This window comes from Sceloporus occidentalis, unplaced genomic scaffold (assembly GCF_023333645.1).
Source record: "Sceloporus occidentalis isolate IW3139 unplaced genomic scaffold, rSceOcc1.0.p SCAF_37, whole genome shotgun sequence".
Taxonomy (NCBI): domain Eukaryota; kingdom Metazoa; phylum Chordata; class Lepidosauria; order Squamata; family Phrynosomatidae; genus Sceloporus; species Sceloporus occidentalis.
The window spans coordinates 10438953-10449628 of NW_028317017.1; the positions used below are offsets into that span (position 1 = coordinate 10438953).

Consider the following 10676-nt stretch of genomic DNA (forward strand, 5'->3'; position numbering starts at 1 on the left):
TCAATTCTGAATCTAAATTTTTTATCATTCGTACAAACTAGCAAAATTGGCAAATTTAATTGATAGCATTCATATACTAGAATAAAACGATGTTGTTAACAATAAAACAATATTAAATTATTGCATTAGAATACATACATTAGTTGTACCTTGTAGCTCCATTTACCTGACGTTTTGGCAGGGCATGGTTGGCATGGTTCTCCAAACGCAAAATCAGTACTGGCACAGCAGCATTCTGATTTTGTAACTGCTCCTAGCAATGGTCTGACACACTGGCCTCTCTTGTAACCACCATAGCAAGTACTTCTCATGTGAGTGTCTGCAGACAGAGTACATGATTTAGATATTTTCACAGCCATGAGACAGACAAACAATTTAACTGTAAGACAATGAAGTGAGAACATATTTCCGGGGGGGGGGGCATATGATGTAGAAAAAGAGAACTGACCAATTGGCATAATAGGTTCTAGATTGACATTAGTCAAACAACTCTACACTGGTTATAAATCAGAAAATAAAATGCTTATGGAGAAGGAAGGAACTGAACAGAATTTGTAGAAAAACACATAATTTCTGTTGGTGAGTATTAGAACATGTTTGGAACTGTATTTAAAATATTTAAAAAACAGTTATAGACATTATTCACTGGATGTTCTATTACATGAGTATTCAACATCCATGATGCTTAGCTAACCATGTACTATAAATGCCAATAGATATCTCTTTTCTATGTACTTGTAAAACGGTTTGTGCCTATTCAAAGAATCATGTATTTTTATGTTCCTGTACCACATCACATCAAGATTTTGGAACTGAGTAGTATAATAAAAAAAAACATCTAACGTACAGCGCAATAAAGTATAAGTAATAAAAATTATTTGACACAATCCACACATAAATACTAAAGATGACAAAGAATAAGAAAGAGTCAAATTGCAGGTTATTTTTAAAGGTTCCTGGTTAAAAAAACACACAAGTCCAGTAGTGCCCTGGGTTGATTTAACAAATACGTGTGTAGCAAGATGGCATCTCACATTCTTGAAGTAAAGGAAAGTAGAACAAATTCAATGTGCTTGTGTCATTTATTTATCTTTTTTTTAATCTTTTTTTATCTTACCTACACATACACGTCCATCAAGTCCAACTGCAAGGCCAGGGAAACATTCACATCGAAAGGACCCTTCTGTGTTCACACAGTGGCCGTTCATGCAGATACCGGCTGTCTCGCACTCATCAATATCTGAAATTCACAGGTAAACACCTATTAATTTAAATATATACTTCCCAGAAGCAGCTTCTTTCAACATAACATTAAGAAGTTTGTTGAGAGAACGTTTGTTTTCCCACTCAAACATCTGCATATTGCACTCTGCTAAAGAAAAAAAAAGTGTGTCATTGAAATATAATATTCAAAAAACTAAAATAATTCATTTCCTGCCTTTACCCAAATAGTTAACTCATTTACAACAGCTAATGTAATACTGTTCCATATGTTTATAAATGCTTAAACAGAATGACTATTGGGGTAGTCCTAGCTGTAATTCACGGGCATCATTTTTAAATAAGTTAGTTCAACAGCTGGTTATTATTGGATTAATGTGTGTTTACTAGGATGTGAATGCAAAATAAAATCATATTTCAAAAAACAATGAAGTAGTGTATGCGTTAGTTATCCAAATGCATAGTACAGGCATCATATTGTTTCAAATAATAAAACAAAGAAATCGCAAATGGCATGTTACCCGAAAAATTAGCAATCAAGCAGTATAAGGGCTGGCACGTTGAAACAGCCATTACATTGTGTTCTAGGCTTTCCACACAGTGGAGTTAATAGGTGCTTTCAAAGTTTAAAGAGAGGAGGGATATTCAATAAATGGTGTGTACAGGGTTACCATGCGTACGATGCAGCCACATTAATAAAACCAGCACATTGATAAATCTGCAGGATTCTGACCTTAAAAGGACAAATTGAGAGTGTAACACCTTCCTTATTTCCTTTCCATTGTGGTTTTTGGCCACAACACACATTCCTAATATCCAAAAATCTTTCAAGCTGTGTTTGACTTATAGTGCATTATAAAAATGATGCACAATCATCTAATTGTATGTTACGTTATGCTGATCAAAACTGTATGGGATATAATAAAGTATCGTGTACCACAAAGGGCTATATATTTTTTAACTGTTTTGAAGACTCAAATGTAAAGCAGGGTGTTGCATAGTGACCCTGCCACTCACTTATGGGGATACATCATGCCTGTGATCAATGGAGCCGAGTGGGGCAACCGCTCCAGGCGGCACTTTTGAAGGGGCGGCACTTTTTTTTTTTTTTTTTTTAATGCGAAAGAGAGAGAAAGGGGCACCGAGTGGTTTTCGCTTACCAAGCTTTCAGTACCCGCTCGGCGCCCCTCTCTCCTCTGCGGCGAGTCTCCCTGTTCGGTCTCGGTGCCGGCTTGTAATGCTGAGTGCCGGAAGATTTAAAATTCGCCCCAGGCGGCATTTTGCCTTGGGCCGGCCCTGCCTGTGATTGACCCCAACTTATTGGGTGATATGACATGACATGTAATTGAGCCATATTTAACAAATAGCTTATAACTTCTGTTTATATTGTGCGCCCTATTAAGGGTTAATTATGTAAGACATATAAAGCATTCCCTCTCTCTCATAACAGATACTTGGTTTGGAAGCCCAAATATTTTGTCTTAGGTTAGTAACACTGAATTTCAGTAAGCACTCACCTCTGATGGGGTGCCCCAATGTGCCAGGTAAGATTAAAGCCTTTTACATCTACTGTATTAATTCATGTGTGTGTGTGAATGTGTGGGTGAATGTGTATGTGGGTGAATGTGTGTGTGTATAGAGTTGTTCGCTTGACAGGTAGACCACTGGGATATGATGTCTTATACTGTGCTCTGCACTGTATAGGTGTGTAAGGGTGCAAATTATAGAGATCTCATACATCCAAACAACTTGAAGACAACTTTACAGGCTTAATGGAGAACTAGATGGAAAGTGGTTCCTATCTGCAATCAGATATTAATCTACCTTGTTTCTCCACTGTATATTATGCGTACATATAAACAGAGTCCTTTTAAATATGGTGCAATAACGGATGGGGCTCAAAGTATCTCTACCATCTCATAGGCTTATATATTTAATTTAGAATTACACAATCTATGAAGGCATACCGTATTTTTTTCAATGGCAATCCCTTGGAAAGGGGACATTTTAGTACGCAAAAATCAATTAACTACCTATATGCATTCATCAATTAGCCATAAATTGCACAATAAAAAAAATATACAGTGCAGTAAAATAGGGGGATTTCTAGGGCAGTAATTTCCTGCTTCAGAACGGTTAGACAAACATATTTTAGAATGTCAGGTTATGTAACAGAGTGGCTATAAACATGTTTTGAATCTATCTTTGTCACTGGCAATAATCAATGACAAAGACATTTAATTATTTAAAGATGTTCAATATATTTTGTTCTGCTATAATCCAGTGTTTTCATTCAGCGCATCCCCAAAGAACTATGAGACAGAACAAAATAACATGACAAAACCAGATTGACCACAATAAATTTGGCTCCACATGTGTTTATGCTCTAGTGCTGGTAGATTTTTTGGGCAGTATACATAAAACCACATTCCCATTAGACAAAAAAGCCACTTTCTCACATACATATGCAAAATGTCTAAATTTTACAGACTGCCCGTAATACATGACATGTTCAATAACAACAAAGGCAAACTCTGATGTTGAGAGGAAATCGCATGGGATGTGATTCAACCCGGCACATAACACTTAAAAAATATAAACGTTTGCACTGAACCAGTGGCGTAACTACAGGGGTCGCAACTGCGACAGGGCTGGTGCCTCTAGGGGGCCAAGTCGACCCTTGCGACCACTTGTTCCTGTCTACTCATGCCAGTTCAAAATTGTTCAGGAAGGGCCCTTCTGACCTGGACCGAGCCGGTAAATTGTAAGTTCATTTGAGCATGGCCCTCCCCACCTGTTCTTTCCGTATGTCAAGTTGTTATGTTATATACTAATCGTTTTGTCTTGTCTACCATTTGTACAGAGCTGCAGAATCTGTTGGCGCTATATAAAATAATAAATAATAATTTGTGTGTGAGCATGTATGTGTAAGTGATGTTGGAGTGAGTGGAGTGAGAGAGAAAGTGTGTGTGCTAGAATGAGTGCATACATGTGTGCTAGTGAGCATGAGTATGTGTGTGCATTAGCATGTTTCAAATTGTGTAAGTGTGTTTACATATGCGGGCCAGAGTGTATGTTTAAGTGGGCGAAGAGGCAATGATGGCACAGACAAGCTGTTTGGGGTAAAGATTGCAAAGATAAACTTTTTGGGGGTTAGGATGGCATTAATAAGCTGCTTAGGGGCAAAGGTGGTGCTCACAAGCAGGTATGGGGAATATTGCTTGTTAACATTGGGGGCTGTGGGGACATTTTTGCACCGATGCCCTGTGGTTTTTAGTTACGCCCCTGCATTAAACATCTGCTGTGGTCCTTATGCTGCCTAAGAACTGAATTATATGTTTAAACTATATGAGACACTAACCCATGTTACAAATGGATTCTAACAAATTAAATTGGCAACGTCTAATGTTTCCAACCACACAGATAAAGCCAGGAAACAAATGTTAATAATTACAATAATATTATTACTACTAATAATAATACGCATGATACGTACATAAAATAAAGGTAAAAATATTGTCAGCACAATACTTCATTGAGCTTGTCTTCAGTACATACCTGTACAGAACCTTCCATTTGGTGCAAGCTGGAATCCGGGTTTGCAGATACATTTAAAACTACCGTCCTCATTAATACACATTCCATTTAAGCACATGCTCCTTACACTGCATTCATCCATATCTGTAAAACACATATCAAAAATGATTGCTGTCCATTTCTCTTCCAGGTGAGAAGGATTCACATATAATACCCCTCTGTTTAGTCAAGTGTTATAGTGGATAAATGACCAGCTTTGCATTGCAATATGATGTTTTTACTTATCCATCATCTGAACAATTAAATGCATCATTGGCTGAAGAACAGATACAAAAGTTTAAGCAATTAGATGTTTATACATATTGTAGACAGCAAAATGTTCACGGCAACCTATAACAGGTTATAAATAAAAATGTAATTTCCGCAGTGTCCATGCAGACATTACACTGGAGTGTATTGCCATCTCTATTCGTAGGGCACTTTAGCACGGCTGCAAATGAAAGGAAGCACCTGTATAAATCAAGATGGTTCTGAATAATGATAAGTAATCAAGGTAAAGGAGAGATCCTTCAGACTTCACACAGAAGCAAGAGTTAATGAAACCGGGGCAATGAAAGAGTAGTTCTAATCCAAAGTGCTGAATCCACTGGAAACAAATACCTTGGCAGTTCTTCCCATCGGGTGACACCTGAAAGCCAGCATTGCACACGCAGTGAAAACTTCCATCTGTGTTCACACAACGGCCATTATTACAGATCCTGCCATTCTGTAAGCATTCATCTATGTCTATAAGTGGAAAGGAAAAAAAAATCCTTAGTAATATACAGCAGGATGGCATACCATGTGCTCCCAACATTTTTGCAATATGTTGAATTAAAATTATAAAGTAGATCGCCCATGTACAATGCATTAGTATGGTCCCATACGTTTGGCCAGTGAGGACACCTGTGTCGGAGGCTACCTGTATCACCAACAAATCATTTTAAAAATCAAATCTACTACTAAGAATTCTGCATTAATAGCATTCTGCTCACAGGTACCATAGAGGGCATTCAATGGAAATAACAGTATTTGGATTGGAGTCCAGACAAATACAATGGCTATGTTTGTTCTTGCTTTGTAAGTTTTCTCATTAATAGTCAATATTTCTTGGTAATAACTGCCCCTTTAACGTGCTTCCTGTTGACAGTGGCTTCACTGTTCCCAGCTGAGGCTATGTGTATTTGTTTAGGCCAAAAACCCAGAGGAATTTAGTAGCTAAGTGTTCTAAATGTAGAGCAATTACCATGGCAACCATTGGAATCTTGCTGCCGATGAGTTCACATCTAAAATAATTTGCTACTAAATTCCTCTGGATTTTTAACAAAAATAGGTCATAACAGTAAATATAGCGTGTAATAATGATACCATTCCACGGTTTATTAAACGGTTTAAAGGATCTAGAAATATATTAGCCCTTATGTTGTATGTCTTTAACAGAGTGTTTCTTTTCCCTGTGCTGTAATAAATTATTATCTATTGCTTTATGTAGCGCCATCATATTCCGTAGCGCTGTACAAGGGGTAATAAATCCTTTTTTGCCATCTGTCTTTTCTCGTATTCCTTCAGTTGGGCATATAGCACATATTTCTAGTACTGGATTCTTACAGAGATACTAGTTTCTCCTTAAATGGGGGGGAATAAAAGAAATGTTTGGTTTTAAGTTGTTTACATGTTTTAAAAAAGCTGTCATCTCAGTGCAATGAGGCTGTACTATTAAATGCTTTTTATTTTTTTTCAAACAGCTGATTATATTTCTTGAAAAATTGAAACTTGTACACCACGAAAGCAATAATATCAAGTGCTATGGTAATTAATTAGCTGATTCTCTTGGTCTTTCATTTTTTTTTAATGATTTTATTTTGTCCTTGCAGCATCGTTTAAGTGGATTTATCATGCCAGTGGCAATGTCCAATGCCACAGCAAGCTTACCAGAGTTATCTAGTGAATAAATAGCTTCCATTTCTTGAGACCAGCTCACAAATATAATTCCTGTTACAATCTCATAATAAATTTAAATGGAAATCTTTGCCTAGATAGAGTGACATTACAATGCATCTAAAGTATAAGATTAAATAAAAAAATGGGGGGGGGGATCACCTATGACAAAACAGACATTAATTGTGTCACGTTACAGTTTGTACTGTTACTTATTATTATGGTCATCTGCATATTGGAGCGGCACATCATTCACCTCTGCATTCTGTCCGTGTTGAGGTACTCTGAAATCCGGGATAACACTGGCAAATATATGATCCTTGTGTGTTAACACAGTCCGCATGGAGGCAAGGATTCCTTTCACACTCGTCAACATCTGGAACACACAAACATTACTTACTTTAGTTTCATTAACGTACAAATGGAATTTAGCAATATTTAAAGCTAACCCATATTGGACTGCATTATAAACATCAATAAGTGTAAAACCCCACAATATAATCACACCTTAAAAAGCTAAAGAGATTTTAAACATGAAGCTTTATATGGTTCCATACAAGAGAAATGAAGCATTCTCCATGTTGGACCCCCATCTACACCTATGATAGTAGCTAGCAACACTGAGATAAATTCATCAACTGTTTGTTTAATACAAATGCACCTACTAGTTAACCAGATAATAAACATATGATGTAGACTAAAGCACTGACCATTGGATTTTTTGTCTATTTTTTAGTTATTTCACAAAACCGGATGCATTCTTATTGCTATGTGGAACTGGGGTAGGAGGTGTGGGTAGAATTGATGAGGACTGAGAATTAAACATCTGCTTCTCCTACAAAAAACCCAGCTCACATAGAAATGCCTCAACTTGCCAAACAAAGAGCATGTATACGACCGCAACTGTTCTGTTTTTATGCATGTTTAGGGTGCTGCAACACATGTCCAGCCACCGAACGCACACTGCAGGACCCTATCTGCCTCTGGAGCAACACTATCAGAAATTATTTGGTCCTAAAGGCCAAGTATGGGTTTATTTATAATCCCATTGGGGATTTTATTTATAGAGTGCAATTCTGGTGCAAAAGTTGTTTTATCATCATAGCAACCAGTCCTAAACAATTTAAAATTTTGCATCCCGATTGCATTATTTTAGTAGAGTTAACTAAAAGGAGGAAGTGGGTAACAGTGTAGAAAATTGTTACAAATGCTAATAGAAATAATTTAAAGCAAACAAACAAGAACTGTGTCCTGGTTATGAAAACTACACATGGGAGTAGGTCAGTCTCTCAAAAGACAACTGGCAGCGAAGGGAATTCCATTAAATACAGTCAAGGAAGAATGCAAAACCAAAGGATTAAAGTGCATTTTTTCCATATCGTTGAATTTTAGCAACAGACAGAATGTCTTATCATGTAAATAGAGACTAGAACTTAATTTGAAAGGACAGATGCATTTCCCTAAAAGGAATTTGAGAATAAAAGTATATTGGAATTGACGTGAATAATCTGATTTTGTAAAAATCCTTTAGTAAAAAGATTATAAAGTATATTAATTACTAAAAAGAAAATCAAGAACACATCAAGTTTAGATCAAGTGGTTTCTAAAAGTTAATTCTGTCCGCAATCTGGAAAAAAGATCAAGATTCGGCAAATACTGATGCTCATTCATAATTTTAGCCCTTAGGTAAACACCCTTTTCTAGTCAAACATCCTTCCTAAACTGTACTGTAATGAATGTTCTATGTAACGTAAGGGGGCTACTGTAGCTTTTGTAAAACTAAGCCCTTACCACTTAACCCTTAGCAGCTTCAGATGAGTATACTATCAAGATCTGTCTGGCAGCCGCATGAACGATGGAGTAGACCACTTAGAACATATTACTTATGATACTTAAGACAATGAGAGTTAAGCATGAAAGCATCTCTATTATAAACTAATTACTTTAGAAATCCCTTACTATTTTCATGGAAGGAACTACAATGCAATTGCTGCAAATTAATGATAACTCACAGTCAACAACTACAAGGTGAAGATGCTGCCATGGCTTGACAAATGGTGCAAGAAACCTGGGACACTGTGGAGGTGTAGAAGTCCGTGCAGATACAGGGGAGAACCAGAAATATTGAAGATGTTTTATCAGGCCAAACCATCACTCCTTCCATTTTGACGAACCAGGCCAAGAAGATATTGTGCTCTAGCCCATGATGTCTATTTATAAAGCACTGGGGGAATCGGACTGTGATGAATAGTGTTCTGTGTATTCTGAGGTCTGATCCTTGTTTTTAGGCTGGCGAGCAAAAACTTGCCAATATATTTTACTGGTATAGGTGCGTGATTCACACATAACTTTACAACGGACAAGATGGCATCATTTGAGGTTAGAGGATTTAATATTCAATATAAGAGGGGAGGTTTGTTTTACAGCAAAAGCACTAAAGCAGTAAATAAATACCTTCATAAAAGAGCTGCAAATAGATATCTACCTTAATACCAAATTAAGATTTAAAGAATATAATTTTGCATAGCAGTAAAAAAAGCTTCTTGAATGGAGACCCTCCTGAATCAACAAATTCAGTGTATTCTTGCAGTTATCCATGTGCACTTTGTTATACCAAGTTATACCAAGTTATACCCATACCTGGAAACTCTCTAAATGAGACAGCCCTGAGACGCTTGAAATATTAACCCTTTAATAGCCCATGAAGATTGTGTGTAGTGACTTGCAAAATGTCTTAAGCAAACGCCACTAATTCCGGTCCTCATGGAAACATTGACTTCAAGCAGGGATATCAATGATTACATACTGGTAGCAAAAGCACCAATTAGGAGTCTTATAAATGACCACAGCAGTGTAGAATAGCTCCAGACGGTGTGACCTGGAGAATCTCCCCCATTACCCTGAGACCCTGATATTAGGGCAAGAATCCCGAGACTCATGGTGAAACCCTAGGAGTTCCCGGGTGTGGTAATGTCTTATGGAGACATCTGTTAAAATGAGCTAGGGAAGGTGAAATCTGTAAAATATGTGAAATGTGGTGTTTTGTGTGCTATGAGCCTCTCAGTGAGTAGTACCTAATTAACAGACCCAATAGGATGAAATAAATGAAATAAAAAAATAAGAAACTGAAACACAGTGATCGTAAATAGATTCTGATATATTCAAAGCACACAGAAAAAAATGTTCATACCCAGGGAGAGATTACTGTTTGTATTCCAAAGCAAAGGACATTTAAGTGCTATACAAAAGATCACGCAGCCCTCACTTAGTGGGTTGTGACGCGAAAGCAGTAATGACTGCAGAATAGGTAAAACCACGACAGTGATTTATTGCACTGTGTACATTTGCTTATAACCGCAGTGTTAATACTTATGTGGCTTAGCAAATACTACTGTATACAATAGGAAACTAGCTGCCTTTCAGAAATTTCCATTTGTGTATATTCTATATTCTATATTGCTTTTGGCATAACAGCAGTGCTAAAGGAGAACATTTCAAACACGCATGAAGGAGTTCTGCCTCGGCTTTTCTGCCACTGAGGAGTTATATAGAGAGCAAAATAACTCCAACGTTATTCACAGACATAGATGTAGGGTACAGCTGTGATTGAATTCCAACTCGTAGAATACTCTTTAATGAAAAGGCTGTCATCTTGTGTGATGACAATTTGTGGACCAAAAGATACAGGTGTCCACAAGCTCTATATTTACTGATGTATCAAGAATTGTTAGTTAAACTAGCCATCCTCACCAACTATATCAGTTTATATAGTTGGATGAATACTTGCAAAAACATAATATTCAGGGATATAATTTTTAAATTATGGGGAAACAGCTTCTTGATCCAAGGAGAGATCTGACTGCCATTCTGGGGTCAAGAATGATTTTTTTTCCCTCTAGTTTGTACAAAATTGGAAAGAGCCACAACTGCCTTTTTTTGGA

At 37.0% G+C, this 10676-nt stretch overlaps 1 protein-coding gene across 1 annotated transcript in view; it reads right to left on the reverse strand.

Annotated features, from left to right (window-relative positions):
* LOC149297821 (fibrillin-1-like) overlaps positions 1-10676 on the reverse strand; it is a 104636-nt gene that overhangs the window by 49848 nt on the left and 44112 nt on the right. The window contains exons 12-16 of the mRNA XM_089488323.1: positions 6992-7111; positions 5419-5544; positions 4780-4902; positions 1118-1240; positions 167-319 (exon numbers count right to left, since the gene is read on the reverse strand). Of these exons, the coding sequence (XP_089344449.1) occupies positions 167-319; positions 1118-1240; positions 4780-4902; positions 5419-5544; positions 6992-7111 (645 nt within the window). The remainder of the gene's footprint in view (positions 1-166; positions 320-1117; positions 1241-4779; positions 4903-5418; positions 5545-6991; positions 7112-10676) is intronic.